Source organism: Drosophila obscura, unplaced genomic scaffold (assembly GCF_018151105.1).
Source record: "Drosophila obscura isolate BZ-5 IFL unplaced genomic scaffold, ASM1815110v1 contig_186, whole genome shotgun sequence".
Lineage (NCBI taxonomy): Eukaryota > Metazoa > Arthropoda > Insecta > Diptera > Drosophilidae > Drosophila > Drosophila obscura.
In genome coordinates, this window is record NW_024542774.1 from 1,561,510 (window position 1) to 1,579,588 (window position 18,079).

At 47.1% G+C, this 18,079-nt stretch overlaps 1 protein-coding gene across 3 annotated transcripts; it reads right to left on the reverse strand.

The window, feature by feature from the left end:
* Window positions 1–170: 170 nt before the first annotated feature.
* On the reverse strand, window positions 171–17,892 carry LOC111079810 (mucin-5AC). Of its 3 annotated transcripts, XM_022375118.2 has the most exons (11): window positions 17,807–17,892; window positions 16,427–16,595; window positions 14,196–14,588; window positions 2,966–5,038; window positions 2,498–2,899; window positions 2,272–2,435; window positions 2,093–2,215; window positions 1,365–2,033; window positions 1,140–1,300; window positions 925–1,066; window positions 171–840 (listed from the first exon to the last, which is right to left on the reverse strand). In XM_022375118.2, exons 3-11 carry the CDS (start codon window positions 14,413–14,415, stop codon window positions 640–642), a joined length of 4,155 nt encoding a protein of 1,384 aa, XP_022230810.2. In that variant the 5' UTR covers window positions 14,416–14,588; window positions 16,427–16,595; window positions 17,807–17,892; the 3' UTR covers window positions 171–639. The 3 variants fall into 3 exon arrangements, with proteins under 3 accessions (XP_022230810.2, XP_022230809.2, XP_022230808.2); XM_022375117.2 differs by having other exon boundaries at window positions 925–1,063; window positions 2,498–5,038; XM_022375116.2 differs by having other exon boundaries at window positions 2,498–5,038.
* Window positions 17,893–18,079: the final 187 nt, after the last annotated feature.

Genomic DNA, 18,079 nt, shown 5'->3' on the forward strand with positions numbered 1-18,079 from the left:
AATGTTAGAGCAGGACGAAACTATAGACACAAGAGTTTTACAGTTTATGAAGCACTGGGCGCCAAGATTTAAAATCATGAATATGAAAGAAACTGTATTAAGCACCTCCCTTGCTATAACTATGCCCTTCAATTACATTTCTCAAATTCAGATTTACTTTAACATTAAGATCTTTTATTTTATGTTTATTTACATGCACACAAACTACATACATATATTGGTATGGGATTGGGGGAAACCTAACTAAATCGATAGATTGCTACAAACTAAGGCTAATTTCATGGGTTTTGACTTCAACTGGATTGTATTTTTATTATTAATAATTTAAAGGTTTAGGTTTAGTTTAAAGTTTACAATTAATGATTAGTTGTCGTTTTGCATAGCGTAATCCTAATTCGAACCTATGGGATAGTCTAAGTCCTAAGTCTACGCTTCTCATTCTAAATGTGTGGGGCAGGGGCTGGGCTGGGGCAGGGGAATCCGCACAAAACGCGTCTCAGCTGCAGTCGCCGCGGGGACTGCAGTGGAAAAGTATTTTAGGGCCACTGACATCGATCGATACTCTAATGCTAGCAGATGCATATGTACACAGGGTTAACTAGGATGCGCTCCCATCCTCCAGTACCAACGGGACGCTGGTCACTTCATGTAGTAGCTGCTGGGCGCCCGACCGGAGGTGTATGTGCTCATTGGTATGCCCTGGGGCCCTGGCATGTGATTGTTGCCCGATGAATGCGTCACCGACTGGTTCTGTGATCCGTACAGATGATCCACGCTGCTGTTGCCAATGCCGTGGCCCGATGGCTCGTAGTCCACATCGTAGTAGATGCCCGACTGATTCTGTGTGGTTCAATGGAGAGAGAGCAGAAAGCAGACATTAGTTAAAGGATAGCTTAAGGGAGGGTAGCAATGAGGTGAACCCACCGCTATGCTGCCATTGCTGCGACTCTTTGGGCGTGGCACTTGGAAATTGCGTCCCAGCAGATCCGCCCGATCCTCCTCCTCGCTCGAGCTGGAATTCTCCAGCGTTCGCATTCCATTAGAACGCGGACCCAGGCCAAGTCTTCTAAGTGCAAAGAGAAACGTGGATTAGACGAGGGAGAATGGGATACCAGGGCTAACAATTGCTGTGCTCATACCTGGGCAATGGCACTGGCGGCGCCAGAGTGGCACTCGGATGCATTTGCATGGTGCTCTGCAGCGACATCCCTCCTATAGTGCCCATGCCCATGCCCATGGCTCCCAGATTGGGGTACGCGAACATGGCCGAGGAGGGACGCGTGGGTCCAATGGGCTCCGCCTGTCGAAGCACAAAGAAAGCGATCAGCAATCAGCAATCGGCAGGATTATTGGGAGGCACTCACCCCATAGTGATTCGTCTGGGCCATGACATCGGCTATCTGGGCCCACCGCATGCGATCCTCGAGCGTCACCTGGTAGCCAGCCTGCGGCAGTCCCGCAGACTTCAGCGGGGCCGTGTTCATGTAGCCAAAGACGGGCGATCCCATGGCGTTCTTCTGCTCGCGCTGCCAGCGACGGGACCACATGATCAGGCAGACCAGTGTGAGGACAATGATGATGATGGCCGCCACGGAGGCGCCTATGGCCACGCCCAGCACCTCGCCATCGATCTCGCACTGTGCACCGTAATGGCTCGAGTCGCAAGTGCAGATCTGGCTGCCCTCGTCGTTGTAGCTGCAGGTGCCATGGTTGTTGCAGAACGAGTCCAGACACGCCTGACACTCGCGGCCCGCTCGCTGTGGCTGATCGGCCCAGGGATCGCGCAGTCCCGCCTCGCACGCACACCGGAAGCTGCCCCAAGTGTTGCTGCATGTGGCACCGGGATGGCAGTCGTTCAGATCCGGCGACTGGCATTCATCGAGATCCTGCAGCGGCGAGACGGCGCCCTCCGGTGAGCTCACATACAGAACGGAGTTGCCAATATTGTTGTTCCGGCGATGCAGCACGCCCAGCAGATGCTTCTGCACATCGCTGCGCAGATTGGGACGCAGTGTCTCCACGCTCTCGTCCAGCTGCAGGGAAGGAGCAGTGCATAAGTGGGCAGATCTTTGAATTGCAATTGGCCGCTCACCTTCAGGGTCATGTTCACGTAGACGCCGTTGCCGCCCAGATTGGGATCTCCCCGGTAGATATTGTTCACCTTGGCCTCCATAAACTCATCCGAGTAGGGCGTCATTGACATGGCCGAGTCCAGCTGGAAGGGATTTGATTAGACTTTACTTTGTTAGCTGTGCGGCGGCAGCTGCTTACCGCCCGAATGGATTCATAGCTGAGCTGTCCGAAGGGTTCGCTGTGGCGATCCATTAGCTTGTGGTCCCACACGATGCGATGCTCATAGATGCGGTCCACGCGCAGGCCCAAATGGAAGGAGATGACCCGACGACACGGCTCCCGATGCTTGCGACGGGAGTAGCCTGCGTGAGAGAATGGAATTTCAGTAATTATCGTTGAATGAGAAAGAGCGTGGCCGCCTCACCTGGCCTGCAGTGGCAACTGGAGACGCCGCTGTCCGTCTTGCAGCGTTCATGCTGCGCCTGATCGCAGGTGGAATCGTCGCCCACGATGCAGGTGTCAATCCGCACTGGCGGCGACGTGGGACGCTGGCGATAGTGGGGCCGCGTGGGCCCCGCATTTGTTGTGGCTGCTCCTGCGGCCGTTCCGGTCGACTGGCTCTGTCCCTGGAGATCCACCACTTCCGTTTCGGGCACGACATAGCCACCGCTGCTCTGAGTGACGGCATTCGCGGGTGGAGCCGCTGCCGATGAGGCAGAACCCGAACCACCACCACCAAGACCAACAATACCACCTCCCGAAGATGTTCCAGCGCCCGGCAACTGGGGCAGTCGTGTGGCCGGTGTTGTGGCGCCCGCCGGCGGATCTGTGGGATCACCAAAGAGATTGATGTAAGTGCGCTTGCCATCGATCGAGACGAAGCCTTCGTCACCTGATGCCGACACAATGATGTCGTCCTGCCTCTGTCCACCCTGGCCACCCGCTCCATACGATCCGTACGGCTTGATGTTGATCGTCTGCTTGGAGCCGCTGCCCTTGGGCCCCGGCCCCTGGATGGCTGACAGTGTCACATCGAAGATCTCCCCATAGCCGGGCGGCAGATGCTGCCGTGTGGGTTGGATGGGCGGATTAGGCTGCGCTGGAGCTGGAGGCACCACCGGTCGCTGGCTGCCAGCTGGACGTGGCCTGCCGCCGGGCTTGAATTCGGGATCGTCGAGAACGATGCCGGGTCGGGGATGGTAGGGGGCAGGCGGAGTGGCATTGGTGTTAGAGTTGGAGTTGGAGTTGGAACTGGGCGCTTTTTCGGTAGTGGTTGTGGTGGTTGTGGTGGTGGTTGAGGTGGAGGTGGTACTCGGGGTTGTACTCGAGGTGGTTGTGGTGCTAGTAGTGGTAGTGGTGGGTTCTTTGGAGGACGAAGGTTCAATGGACAGCGACGGAGTGGCCGTCGTGATGCCCGAGGTGCTGATAGCCGAGGTGCTGATAGCCGAGGTGGCACTCGTCTCCAGGCCGGGTGTGCGACTGGCCGTCATGAAGATCACCTCCTCGGTGGAGGGATCCAGTTCCAGGCCCTCGGAGCTGTCCATCGGCATGGGCACGTAGGTGGAGGCCATGCCGCCCATGACGGTGTTCACCACGGAGCTGGTCTCCACGATGGTGGTGTAGCCACCACCACCATCTAGTGGCAGCTCCAGCTCCTCCTGCGACACCTTCTTCTTCTCGCTGACGACGGGCTTTGGCTTGTGCTTCTTCTTGGGCGCTGTCGGCGTGCTTGTGGGCGGATTGGGCGTTGAGGGTGCGGCAGGAGGCGGCTGCAGCAGTTCATCATCGATTTCGCCACCGCCGGTGGCATCTGTGTCCTGGTCGGATACCTCAATGTACTGCGCATTGGCATCCTCGTTGGAGAACTCCGAGTCGTAGGTGGTATCCGTGGGCAGGACACTGTCATCCTGCGGCTGCAACGACTGCTCCTGCTGCTGCTGCTGCTGCTGGTGGTGCTGCTCCTGCTGCTCTTGGGGTGGTGGGGCTTGTGGCACCACTTGGGGACCTGGAAGGGGTTTGTACTGCGGCAGGGGGCGTCGACTGCCACCCACACTCGTGGTGATGGGCGGACGCGGCTTGTTGCGGTACCAGGGCGGCCGATTGCTGACGAACCCTGGCCGGAGGGGCACAATCTGCTCGGGAATGGGCACGCCCGTGATGAAGGGTCGCTCCGGTCGGTCGAAGGGATACGGCGGCGGACGCATCGAAGTGCCCGGCTTCTGGGCTTCGTAGTCGATGGGTGGCAGATTCTGCGTCTCCGATATCCGCGGCGGTCCCCGATTGTTGATCCTGCTGGCCGAGGGCCGGCGCACGACGCCCTGCGTGTTTGCGTGGACATTGACGTTGCCGTTGAGCAGCTTCACAATGCCCGTGATGATGTCCTGGATGTCCGGATTGCCGTTCTGCCGGGGACTATGCGGCGCCTGGGTGGCACTGGCCCCCGCCGCCGTCGGCGAGGTGACAGTACTGCTCGGACTCGGCCTGATTGGGGACCCCGACGTAAGCGGTCGCAGGCCCCCCTTCCCTAAAAAAGACTGCTCCAAGCTGCTGCTGCTGCTGCTGCTGCTCCCCGACAAAGTTTTTCCCGCTCTGATCCTCTGCGTCTGCTCGGGCTGCTCCTCCTGGCTGTCGTAGGTGCCCGTGGGCTTGATGTTATAGTGGAAGTACCTGCCCGCGGACACGTCCTTCTCCTGATCCTGGGGGAAATGCACATCGTTGGGCCCGACGCCCGCCTTCGCCCCATACCCCGCGTTGTGCTGGTCATGCAGAATGGGCGAGGCCGAGCGCTCGACTCGCTCCGCCCGCGTCTCGTTCTCGTTGTCGTTGTCGTTGTCGTCCTGCAGCGTGGACTGGCTCTCGGCCAGGCCATTGATGGAGTCCGCAATGGTGCTCTCGATGCTCAGACGATCATTGCGTTGGCTGCTCGACTTGGGCGAGATCTGTGAGATGCTCTCGTGCTGTGCCACTGCAAATAGAATGGAAGAGGGAAAAAATGTTAGAAAAATCGTTGATTTAAATTTTCTAATTACGCTCAGAGAAAATAGAGTAGCTTCAGTGCTTTTCCCAATTTGCTGTTTGCATTCCTAGACCCTGGCCTGGGTCGCTTCATCCATCATCAGCCCTGAAAGAACCTTCCCACTGCTGGTTGCAGGTTTCACTTTTCACTTGCCACCTTGCCACATGCACCTGCGCCCCGCCCCTACTCCATCAGTGTCTCTGTTTTCTGTTGCTGTCTTCTGTAGCCATCTTCGCTCTGTCATTGTCAACGAGATTCATTTGCATTTGGTGATGTGAGATAAACAATGCTCAGCCCAGGCCATTCCAAGATCAGTTTCCATTCTGCAGGCATCATTTGTTTTTCATGTCAAGTGTGTCCCCGCCCCTTCAACTGCTCCTCCGCCGCTTTGAGGGTATTCTTTTCACTCTCTTTTCATGCATGCGAGTACATATATTTGGTTTAACTTCAAAATTGTAGGCTTACTACACACTCGCACTCGCAGTCGCCGTCGCTGTCGTACTTGTAAGTAAATCTGCTGCTTGCGTATCTGTCACAATTGTGAAGGCCCACCATTCCATTATAAGTTACCACAAGGCAAGAGCACAGCACACAGCTATAGCTAAGCTACAGCTACAGCACACAGCTGAATCTGCACTCTGCGGTAGGAAGAATTTCACAAATTGCTACGTCAAGCGTTGAAAAGATGCCAAGACATCGTCGTGTATTGCATGTTGTACTCGCACTCGCATTTGTACGACTATGTCTGTGTGTGGCTGCTGCTGCTGCTGCTGCTGCTGATTTTCATCATTTTCCTCTGGCTATTGCAGATTAATGTGCAAGAGCCAACTTAAATATAGATTGTTTGCTCAGATTGCAATCGAATGGGGACAGGCACTTGGGACTTCCTCTAGCGAGTCTTTGAGCTGATGAGTGTGTGGGCCAAGATCAAAGTGATTCTCAACTCAAAGCAAAAGTAAAGTCAAATATAGATTAAAAAGTACTTGAATTTTCATCTTTGCTCAGCTTTAGACCAATCCTTTGGGTAGAGATCATTTCCCTAGGGAGTCACAGCTCAAATTTTTTCCCCTGAGCAAGCGAACTGTATGCTGCCGTCAGTTCCAACAAAATTGAACTTAAAACTGGAAAACGAAGCCCCTCCACGAAGGTGTCTGATATTTGAACAATTGTTTGACACCTCTTCCACCGATAAGATTTATTTATTTGCCTGCTGGCTTTCTACTTCTACCTATGAGAGAACGAGTTCCCGTATACCCAAGACCCAGAGCCAGACCCACCTATCCTATCTATCTTTGGCTGTGTCAAGTGCATGTCATCTCTTCTGGCACTTAGGTTTGGGCTTTTATGGGGAGTGGAGACCAGGCCGTAACCAGTTTAAGGCTTAAACGTACATAAATCTGCTATGCTGGGCTCATAATTCACACTTTAACACTGCGGAACACTGCGGAACACTCGTTTAGCTATTGAGCTTAACCCAATTGTGGGTCTGTCTGGGGGTGCTGCTGGGCTGCTCTCGATCGTGTCTGGCACAGATCTCACTTTCACCTGTCGCTCTAAACGGGAATCAAACACTGATTGAAATATGAAATACTTTGTTTCACTTTCTACTCGCTTTATTTGCTGGCATTTTTGTTTTCATTTACTTAATATAATTAGCGCTTCCTTTTGGCCAGCTCTGACAAAAGGCAGCTCGTATATGGCCAGAGACACAGTTTTCACTTTCCTCGCTTTGTTTTTCTGTTTTTCTGTTTTTCAGTTTTTCACTTTTAATCGATTCCAAATTGAATTGGCTGAAAGTGAGTCTGTCTGTGGCTCTGATCCGCCGCCGGCGGCTGTGAAATTATCAGACTCGGACCTGAACCTGAATCTGGACATGGATCTGGACATGGACATAGTTGGGTAAATGTGTAACACAAATTTTGAAAAAAATCTCAAAAATTGAATTGCATGCACAGCACTTTCACGGACAACAGGCTGCGGCTGCTGCTGCTTCTGTTGCTGTTGCCACAAATGAAAGTAAAATTTGGGACTTTCAATTGGGACTCTCGGGGCTGTATGCCGGGTTGAATGCACCCTGGCTGGATGACAACTCAGAGACGAGACCGTGGCAACACAGTGGACTCGTACTCGTACTTGTACTTGCAGCAGCAGCAGCAACATCGTCATTAGTTCCAGCGCTTGCCTACACTAATTTAAACGCCACTTCAGCCCACGACAAAGGGGACTGGGAGTGGTAGGAGGCCGCACGATTTGTGTCTCAACCTACACACCAACAACGTCTCCAACTACCTCTCCCTGCTCCATTCAAATTGGCAATTTCAGCGCCTCCAAACTGACGACAGAAAATCACTTTCTATTTCGCTGCACTTCTCGAATGGAGGGGGCAGAGACACACATTAGATCCGTCGACTGGGAGGGAAGGCCAGACCGGAGCTAGCGTGGATAATTGCTTATGAAATACTTCAATATTTGGCACACGTACAGGGCCGCATTACGCATACGACATGTCTGCCCTAAGAACACACACACACACACACATTCGACGGAGGAGTAGGAGTAGCAGGTGGATCACTGATTGTGCAATAATAACATTTTATGGTTAGCTGCAAAGCCAACAAAATTCGACAATTGGTCATGTTTTCACCATAAATAAATGCATTTATGTAATTACGAATATATGTATATAAATAATGCCACAAGTTAAGAGCCGAAAGTGAAGGTAATTGAAAGCAGGAAATAATTCAAATAAACATAAACAATGTGAGATATTAATTCGTATGTTATTCGAGTTTTGAGCTGGATTTAGATACAAATAAAAAGCTGAATCTTCATAGAAATTGTATACAAAATAAGTCTTTCACATGTAAAAAAAAAAGGTTAGCTCAACTTAAACAAAGCCTAGACATTTATAGCCATGAATGTAACTGATTCATCTTCATAGTTAGGAGCTCTCAATAAAGGCAGCATTTGGCCGAGCCTAAATATCACATAACGACATTCACATTTCTCATACAACGATTTCCTCGACTCTACTCAAAGCAATCTCAAACAATATATCTAAACGAATCTAATCCCCAACTCGCTTTTACATTTCTTCTTTTTCCAGCCATAAACGTAAGCCATAGACTCTTGGTCTTGGGCTTTTGGCCAAGATTTCTTTTATAGGAAGAGCCCATCGCACAGACCCATCATCTGTGAGGCACGCCTCAAGTTCCACGAGCTTCCAGCTTCAGTCCGGTCGGGGTGAACTTCTTTTTTGAGGGCGTTGTCCATGTTGTGGCATTTAAAATTTGATTTAGTGCTAATTGATTTGCTGTGGGGCATTCTTGGGGCACGGAACTTTCGTTGTGTTGGGCGGCCGTAAAACTATAAACAAAAATTGAGCCACAAAGGAAAGTCGTGGCGTGGGACGGCTGCAATGGATTCTACGGATGCAGCGTCACTCCGTGGATACAAATGTACGGCAGATATTTCATTAGCAAAGCAAATAGAGGAACTTCTCAGACAATCACTCGACTGTTGTCTGTCCACGGCTGTGTCTGCACAAACAATTGGCCATGGGGCAGCAGCAGCAACAGCAGCACCAGAGGGAGACGGAGCACTGGAGTGTTGAAAAGAACTTGAAATGTGTCTACTCCTCTTCCCCCATTCTGGCCGTGTCTATCCAGCTGAAATGCATGAGCTGCAATTAACAGAAAGACGAATGAGAAGAGAAGTTCCAAGACCAAAAGACAACTTCACTTCACTTCACTTCACTTGAGACTCAGACTGAAGTTGTTGTCTAGTGAAATTTCACTGGAAAATTGATTTTCCATAGCCATGCTCGTATCTTCTCGCTTTTCTTTCTGTTCGACCATGACGTTTGGCCTTTGGCGTTTTGGAGTTTTGCATTTGGCAGCGCGTGTCTTACCATTTGGTATACCCAAATCGAAGAAGTGCACATAAGAATGCTAGAGGAAATAGTTAATTTTATCTTTAAAATATTCCATCCTAAGCTGAGCAAAAACTTTCCTTTTCTTCGAGTGTACTTTGTGGCATCCTTTGTATTGGACCCTGGGACTGGGAATGAAGGTTTTTTTTTCAAAGCGAATGACCTTAATCAAGGTCTGGCTCTGATCTAACCGCCTTAAACCCCCAGACTCAGAGCCAAAGCCAAAGCCGGTTGCAGTCGGACTGCATTTCTGCTGCTGCTGCTGGTTACGCTCCGCTGCCTGCGCGCCCCCTGCGGAGGGGCATGTCTAAGCCAAAATCCAAGACACAAACAGCAAAAGGAGAGGGAAATTTATTAGCAGCAGCCGCTGGATGCGCTCTGTTGGCTTTAATGGGCTCGAAGTCGAAGAAAAATGAACACTGGAAAACATCCTCGCATATGAATGGAGAGCAATGGTTTGCTGCAGGCATCCACGAGTTAATTGCCGCCACTTATGAAATCTAATTCTGCCCAAAGAGATGCTTAATTAAGTGCGGCCAGATGGGGGAAGAAGAGGCCACAAGAAGAGCGCTACAACGCATTCCAGTTCCAGCCAGAACAATGGCCAGAATCGCGCTAATGGCCGTAGTCGCAGCCGCAGTCCCCAGTGCCTGTCCATGAAAAAGAAACAAGAAAAAGAAACAGAAACAAGATTGTAACCCTATAACTAGCTGCAATTTAGCAGGCGATAAGCGATCTGCACGATCTCTGGATAAAGAATGCGCTGGCGCATAGTTGAAATCTTTGTCGGGCCCCTGCCCTGCCACTTGTGTCGGGAATAGTTTTGTATTTCCCAAGCCGCTTCTTGGGTCAGTAACCCAGCGATGTGATGGAGCGAGGGGAGCACTAATTGAACAATTAAAAATCATATTTTAAATTCAAGAAGAATAAATAGAACACTAGAAATGCGACAACATTGAAAAGAATGGGCACAGAAATGACGGGCCTTCAGGCGAATCTGTCAGAGAAACACGTTCCACGTGGCTTAGAGAACGCTGTAAGAGAATTTATTGATTGATAAGTCCCCCTCTCTCTCTCTCTCTCTCTCTATGCTCTCTGCTCTCTGCTCTTCATTTCTCCATTTCTCCAGCTCTATGTTTCTTCTCACCAAATGAAACTGTGTCAATGTACCCACAGTAGCCACCAAACGGAAACAAGTTGCCGGCCAATATGGTCTTAATGGTCTGTGACAAGTTCAAGTCTCTGTTTCTGTTTCTGTATCTGTGTGTATACGTCAAATAAAAATCTACAACAAGTGACCAACAGAACCGGCTCCTCTATATATAAAGAGAATCTATAGCTATATACAACATAAACTCTTCTGTCTGTCTTTCTGTCTGTAAGCCAGCTTTTTATTAGGCTTCTTCTGACTGCGTGCCAAATAGTGGAAATGGGTAAAGTGTCTGTGTCTGTCTGTATCTGTGTGCGTGTGTGCGTGGGCTTTATTGTGTCATGCTAGGCCCGTAAACCCAGATACATACATACATATACTCGTATACAGGCATACAGACAGGTGTGTGCGTGACACCTAACTGCACCCATTTAACGGCGCTTTACCTTCCAGATTACTCAGATACTCGGATTCTTTTTCTTTTCAAAACTTTTTATGTTCGTATTTCTTTTTGAAATTTTTTCATAACTTTTCTGTTGAGGAATTCATGGAAAATATTTGCGGCAAAATAATATTTGTAGTTCTTAAGCTGATGAAAATCTTTTAAATATTAAAAAAAAATCCTGAAAAATTAATGATTTCTTTTAAATTAAAAGTAAATTAAAAATTTTGTTGAACTAAAAAACTAAACAGAATATTATGTTTTTCCATGCGTTAAAAGGATGTTTGTTGTCCAAGTCTTTTGTTTATGCAAAAATTATTATTGGCAATGGAAGAATGTGAGCTGTTAAGAGATTCCAATGCGAACCGGTTCGAAAGGGGCAACATATCTTCATTGATTGCCATTGATTGTCAACGCCGCGACATGAAAGGGTTCCTCTCTCCCACTCTCCCTCCCTCTCTCTGTGAGACTTGAATTGCGGCCCAGAGCTGCTGACGCCGCCGCCGCTGGGGGCAGGACAACCCATTAAAGAAGAACGAACATGGAGCCAAAAACGAGATAAATTGTGGGTTCAGAGATGTTTCTTTCAGTCTACCTGCCCCAATGGGAGTCTCTCTCTCCTCTTTCTCCTTCTACTTCTCCTTCTTCTCTTTCTTTGGGTGTGTGTGTGTGTGCAACTTTCGTTGTGCCGAATTTTATTGTACAATTTTGGGCATCTTTTATCCGAAACTCCGAGAGAGTATCTCTTCTCACGGGAAAGGGAAAGTATGCAGTTATTGATACGGCTTCGGACTCAGTTTCATGTTGTGATTGGGTGCCGCATTCAAGCTCAGGCAGTGCTCGCCTTCGATTGAATGATCTCCGAAAGGGAATGCGTGGAAACGTTTACGTTAATTGAAAACGAAAGATCAGCAGAAGATCAGCAGCATGTGGTCTGATTACGAGCATCACATGCTCCAGAGTATCGAAGATTAAATTGAACTCTGCCACAAGTAAGAGGAGTAAAAGATCTCCACTCACAGTTCGAACGATATCTTCTTCAACATGGATCACTCACCTTAAGGGTTCCGGCACACCTGTTCATAAAAATATCCCCATAATTAATTGCGTCAACATTCCAAGAGACTTTGGGTGCCCGAAGCCCACCAAGAATCCACACATCAGATCTGAGAAAGACCCAACTAAATCCACGAAAAAAACCTGCCAACCTGCCTCTTGACCCAATAAAATCTCAAGCGATAAATTTTTGTTCAGCCTGCAAACGGCAACGTCAACGGCGGCGGCAACTTCTTTTCTTCTTCTTCTGGTGCATTGAGCCACAATTTTTTTCTTTCTTTTTTTTATTATTTATAAATTCCCTGTCTCTGTCTCGCTGCACCTCTCTGGCTCTCTTTGTGGCAAGTGGGCCATGTAACAGAAATGTGCCAAAAAGAAAATACTGACAAAAATTGTAAGGAAAAATTGTTTGTGGAAGAAGCTAATCTGAAAATGTAATCAGCTTAACAGTTGGAACCCAAAGAGAGATGAAAACGAAAGATCCAACAGAGAGAGAGAGAGAGGGGAGTAAGTCAATGGGTTAGAGTGTCATGGCACCGCAGTCAATCTCTCCCCATCGATTCATCGATTGTTTCGTTCAATGATTCCATGACTCTGGAAAATAAACGGACGACTCATGGCGCTTTCTTTGACACTTTTCCAGGGGGGTGCGTCCCAAAGATTCGTTATAGTTCCACAAATATCGAAGGCCGGCCACCTATAGTAGAAACGCCGTTAGATGGGCTGTAACTGTTACCATGGCATTGCCTCTTCTTCTGTTTCTTTAAGCCATAACTCAATTGAAGATTCTTTTTAATTAAGTTTGCTGCCTGCTGCCTTCTGCTGCCTGGCTGGTCTCTCACATCGTTTCACTTCACCCAATTTAGCCGCTACCTTGTTTGCAGGTTTATGTAAATTCCATTTGGATACGAAAGGCTTATTAGCTGCATGAAAGGTTCCAATTCCAGTTACAGCCACAAGTGGTACTGCCTCAAATGGCCCAGTAAACAGTGCAGTTAGCTTTAATTGATTCCCCCTCCACCAGGGGGTTGGATGTATTGCAATTAAACGGTTACAGTGGCTGCCTAATGCTGCGCTTTCCATTGGAGTGCAGAAGCAAGCAGTGCATGAGAGCATGTATGTGGAATGCATTCCACAAACCTACGGGTACGGCTCTTAATTGGGGAATTTACTCGTAGTTTTAATGTATGGGAAATGCTGTGGCATGAAAGGTGATGGAAGGGGATGTTAATTAAATGCAAATATAAATAATTAACGAGAATGCATTTCTTTTAAGTAAAGTTGAACAAAGTTATTTGAACAACAAAAGGGTATGCTCTGGTTATAACAAGTTTCATATGTATTTTTAGTTTAATTTGTTAAGAAACACATGTATGGTATAAAATTCCTCTATTTCCAATAGTTTTTCCTTACTTTTTGCCATCTGTTTAATGACATTTAACTTCACTTAGCTTATATAATAACCAATACATTAACACTCGGCGATTATGAACCCGCGTCTGGTCGAGTCATAATAAACATTAATTAACTTGGACTTTACGCACGTCACGCACTTGGTAAGCGACAAAGAAAAACGACCAACAGGCAACAGAAAAACAAAAACCCAGGCCAGCCCATGTCCAAGCCCATCCCAATGAATCGCGGCATGAATAATCGCGATTGTGCAATCCAAAGTAAACCCATGATTCACACCGGATTACTGTCTAGGAGGCAACCCAGTTTCGAGATGGATTTTAAATATATTTTTGAGACATTTCAAATGTGTCACCTCCCCCACACTGCAGAGATCCCAGGAGAGATATGCGGCAGAGTGCAGAGTGGGTCAGACCCGTATTTCAGTGGCAGAAAGAGCAAAAATTAACAAACTTCTTGGCAGGCGGCCCAAAACAATTGAACACAACTGTGCGGGTGTACAGATAGAAAGACAGGCAGATAGACTGTGCTGTGCCTCTGAGTACAGGGTACAGGTACAGTCTCGCGGTACACTTCATTACGCTTGGCACAGTTTTTCATTTGCAACGAGACCAAACGAGCTGGGGAGCCACCAAACCTATGCGCATTCTTAGTAACGCCTAATAAATTATGCAGCAAACGCAAGCTTTCTAAAAACAACACAAAACAGCTAAAGAAGAGGCACGTACAAGCCGTGTCGGAGCATCTTCATCGGCACACGTACGAATATTGGGAGAAAAAATGTTCTTTTTTCAAGCTCTTTTAAATGCTTCGAGTTCCATAGAAATGATGTAGATTTTATAAATTTAAATGGTTCTTGGTTCTACAAATTTTTATAATACCAGTGGACGGGGTATAGACGGGGATCCATGCAAACATTTCGCTTGTTTCTGAAAATTCTCAAATTATCTATCGGAAACTTTCATCCTCTCAAATCGGGAAAGTTGGTGGCTGGCTGTTCCCTGACTCACAATTAAGGTTCAATTTATTAACAGAATTCATGTGAAATTCTCTTGTTGCGCTTGTCACTGTATCCCCCCTTTGTCCCTCCCTCTTTCTTTATGCCAACACTTACCCGTTGTTTGTACGAACAACAACAGCAATGCCAGCCACATGGCCATCATGTGTCGATGGTCTCTTGGCATTCTATTGTTGGGATCGTTGGAGAAGGCTGACGCTGAGAAGGTGCCACCTCTATGGACAGTTCCGCCGCCTTCGTCTCCGTCTGCGTCTGCGTCTTCGTCTCTACTACTCGATTGTTTACTTTCTGTTAAGTTTTGTGGCTTTCGTCGCATTTTTGCATAAATTCAATGCTCCTTCTTCAGCCTCCTCCTTGCTTCTGTGCCACACTTTGGGGTTTTCTATCTTTCTGTGGTTTTTGTTGTGTGTGTGTGTTTTTTTTAGATTGTTTTATTGTTGAATTGAAATTTGTGGTGGCATCTTTCTGCTTTCCTCATGTAGATTTATGCTGCAAAAAAGGAAGAGAAAAACTTTTTAGAAAAATAAGCAAAGTGTATTCTATAGTTTGTGGCTTGAGTCTTTTGTTTCTGCCACTACACTACACACATTACATCAGTCAGCCCCAGGCTATAGGCCATCAAAAGTCCCCCGAGTGCTCTACAATTGCTTTGACCCTTGCCCCTCTCTTATGTAAAGACGTTTTCCAGCTTAGTTTCTGTTTTCTGATGGGCCCAATAAAAAAGAAATACTTTCAGAAAAACTTTTTCGATGATTACATAAAATCTCGAGCTAAAGGTTTCATTCAAAAAGCTAACTGCACTCTCAGCTGATTGAAATGCTAATTTTGATTGATGTCCAGAGTCTGCGCGCACAGAAATTGGCTTGCAGCGAAAGTTTGGGGGCACAAGTTGAGAGGTGTCAGAAAGCAAAAGTGAAATTCCAGACTAAACACAAACGTACCACTCGTATGTATGCAGATATCCAAAGCCATTACCATGCGATGATCTCTAATCGATCCTGGGGGCTTGCCGAACGATTACCGAATGTGTCTCGTGTCGCTGCTAATCAGAAGCCAAAACAAGATCAGGCCTCGCAGACCGCAAAAGCAATTGCCGTGCATTAGATGGAAAGTGAAAGCATCGTGGCGGCATCGAGAGAAGCGGCAACAGTCGGAGGCAATGGCAGAGCAGAGCAAAGGTAAGTAAAGGAAAGGAAAGGTAAAGGTTGCTGGCTTTGTTTTGCTCTGCTACGTGATCTCAGAGCCGGACACGACCGGATTGAGCCGGTAACATGTGCAACATGGGGTTGAGTCATGCCCAAAGACGATTTTTGGCAGTTTTTTTTGGTTTTTTGACTATACCCTAACAGAGAGTAACTCAGTTTAAGACTTCAAGACTATTAGAGAGGGAAGCATTTATGCGCATCTTAAGTATGTCTGTATATCCTTCCTTTATCCGCATCGCTATGCGAGTCCAACTATCCGATCTGTCTCTTTAACAAATATCTATGAAAACTATATCTTTCTTTCTGGTCTCTGTATCCATGACAATTCAATCAATATCCCAGGTACATTAACACCTAAAAGGGTATCTCAACACTCGGCCTCTGAAGCTAGCTCTTCTTTCTTGTTTAATATTTGTTTACTCTGAGACAACGGAACCAAAAGGGATTTTCGTGTGGAACCTTGAAAAAATGTAATGGTACGCATGGAGAAGCGCGAATGAAATAGAAAGTTTTCTTGTAAACAACAAGCAACACACACATTGGTTGCTTCGTGGGCGTGTTGTCGCTTTGGGATTGTGTCTGTCGTCTGTCATTAAATGACTCCATTTCATCATTTTCCTGCTGTTTCTGCTCTGACTTTTCCAATGAATGATTCGCCCACGCTGGCGCTTGTCTGGGATTCATTTCGGCTCTTCTGTCCTGCCGAAATCCGTATGTATTTTACCAGATTTGCTTTCTTTTCGAGACGTTTTCAACACCCCAACGGAAGTTGCAGCTGGTGATTAGTTTTGTTTTTTCCATCTTCTCGGGTTAAATGACTCATGGAATTTTCATAAAGGTTTTTGTGTATGTTTTTTTTTTTGGTGCTCTTTCTGTTGCGCAACCCTCATTTTTGTTGGAGAGAGGAGTGGTGTCTGCCTTCGCCAGAAGCAGGAGAGAGTTGCATAAGACTTTTGTATGACTTTCCGTTAAATATGCAGCCGCGCAAACTTTGCAGATTCATTGCAGATACTTAAGAATCTCAGATATGAGTGAAAAATGCTCATCTGAGACAGACGACCCTCGTAAGACGCAGTCCACAAATTTCCCCGTCCCCGCACTTTTCCTGCATTTCAGACTCACCTCAAAACGCTGCCATTAATCATGCGATTGCAATTCGCCAGATTTTTGTGATTGATGTTTTCTGATTATTGTTTTCCTTTTCTATTTCTCTTTCTATTGCACGATATTTTCAATTAGTTTTTGCACATAAGCAACGTTAATAATGGAACGAATTTCACCAAAAACAAAACTGCAAAAAAAACGGAAAGGCACAACAAATTGAAGATTTCCGAAAGCCAGCCAGCCAGACCCAAACGGAACGCAGACGGATTGGAGTGGTGGTGGAGCAAAGGGGTTTGCAAGAAATGCGGTTTTGTGGCTTGAAGGAATGTTAGCTTTAAATTATCGAAAAGCAAAAATCAAGCGACAAGCACAGTATGGAGAGGGGGGAGAGGCAGCTGCTGCTGTTACTGCTGCATACAAAATTGGCACAAGTGCGCGCAAAATGGCACAAGTAACAGTATTAAATGCTGGAACGGGACACTTGAGTGGGGAGTATCATAGAGTAGAGCGGCAGGGGGTGAGCAGGGGCAGGCGCTCTTGGCAATTTAAGCAGAGTGGACAGGCCAGATCACATTGCAGGCAAGACGACAGACAGACAGGCAGGGAGGGAAGTTGTGTGCCTGTGTGCCTGCGTGTGTGTGGGTAGACAGGTTGATCACGGAGGAGCGCATCCGGCTAGGAGTGCAGTGTCGCGCTGCGTCTCTTTTAATTTTCTGCAGTTTTGTTTCTTGTGTTATTTTAAATCGTTTTTCTTTCCTTCCACAAAATTTTAATTTATTCACATTCTTTTCAATATTTTTCAAATCGGCCCGTTAATTAGGCAGCGAAAAGGTGCAACACACTGGGCAAATTATAAAATTTGCAACAAATTTCACAGCGGCACTCGTGAAACAACAACAATGCAATAAACAAAAGCCGCAAGACACAAAAACAAAGTTACAGCCAAAAGGTAGCGCGAAAAAAAGAAAGTTTTTTTGATGTTTTTGTTGCTGCTGTACATATATATTTTTGCTTTTCTACACAAACACACAAACACAGAGAGAGAGAGAGAGAGAGATACACGCAAATATCATTTATACGTTTACATATTTGCCTTTTGCGGCTGCTTCTTCTAGAGATACAAAAAACACTCTTTTTTTGTTGTTGTTTTCTTTTACTTTACTCACTCTCTTACACACGCACACACTTTTGTAGCTTTGAGCTCGTTTTAGTTATTCACTTTTCATAGATTTAAGCACGCACACACAAACACACACACGTACATGCCCGGCAGAGTGGCTTCTTCAATTTGTGTTGGTTGTTGTTGCTTCTTCGTTTCTTTCTTTCGCTTCTACGCACACGCACTCGCGCGACTCCTACTTCACTTCACCGTCGCCGTCAGCTTCGACGCTGTCTTACCAATACCCCGCTAGCAGGTGTGCACCGTTCGATCGCCAGAGACTGACTAAGGTGGAGCCGCAAGCTCCACAAGTCGTGGAACCCCAAAAGCTGCGATCGGTGAACAGTGGATTGCACATAAAGAGTGTACGCGACTTGAGATGACATTTGAGCTGGGGTGGATTATGTTGAAGATTTACCTATTTAAGGGACCCTGCTTATTATTTCATTCATGGAAAAATGTTTAAGTTTATTTGTATGCCTAACCATAGCCTATTATAAGAGACAGCTACT

Coding starts and splice junctions, on each gene's coding strand:
- LOC111079810 (XM_022375116.2), bottom strand. CDS start 14,415: ATGCGACGAAAGCCACAAAACTTAACAGAAAGTAAACAATCGAGTAGT. Junction 2,216..2,271: donor GCTATGAATCCATTCGGGCG/GTAAGCAGCTGC, acceptor AATCCCTTCCAG/CTGGACTCGGCCATGTCAAT. Junction 841..924: donor GCAGCAATGGCAGCATAGCG/GTGGGTTCACCT, acceptor TGAACCACACAG/AATCAGTCGGGCATCTACTA.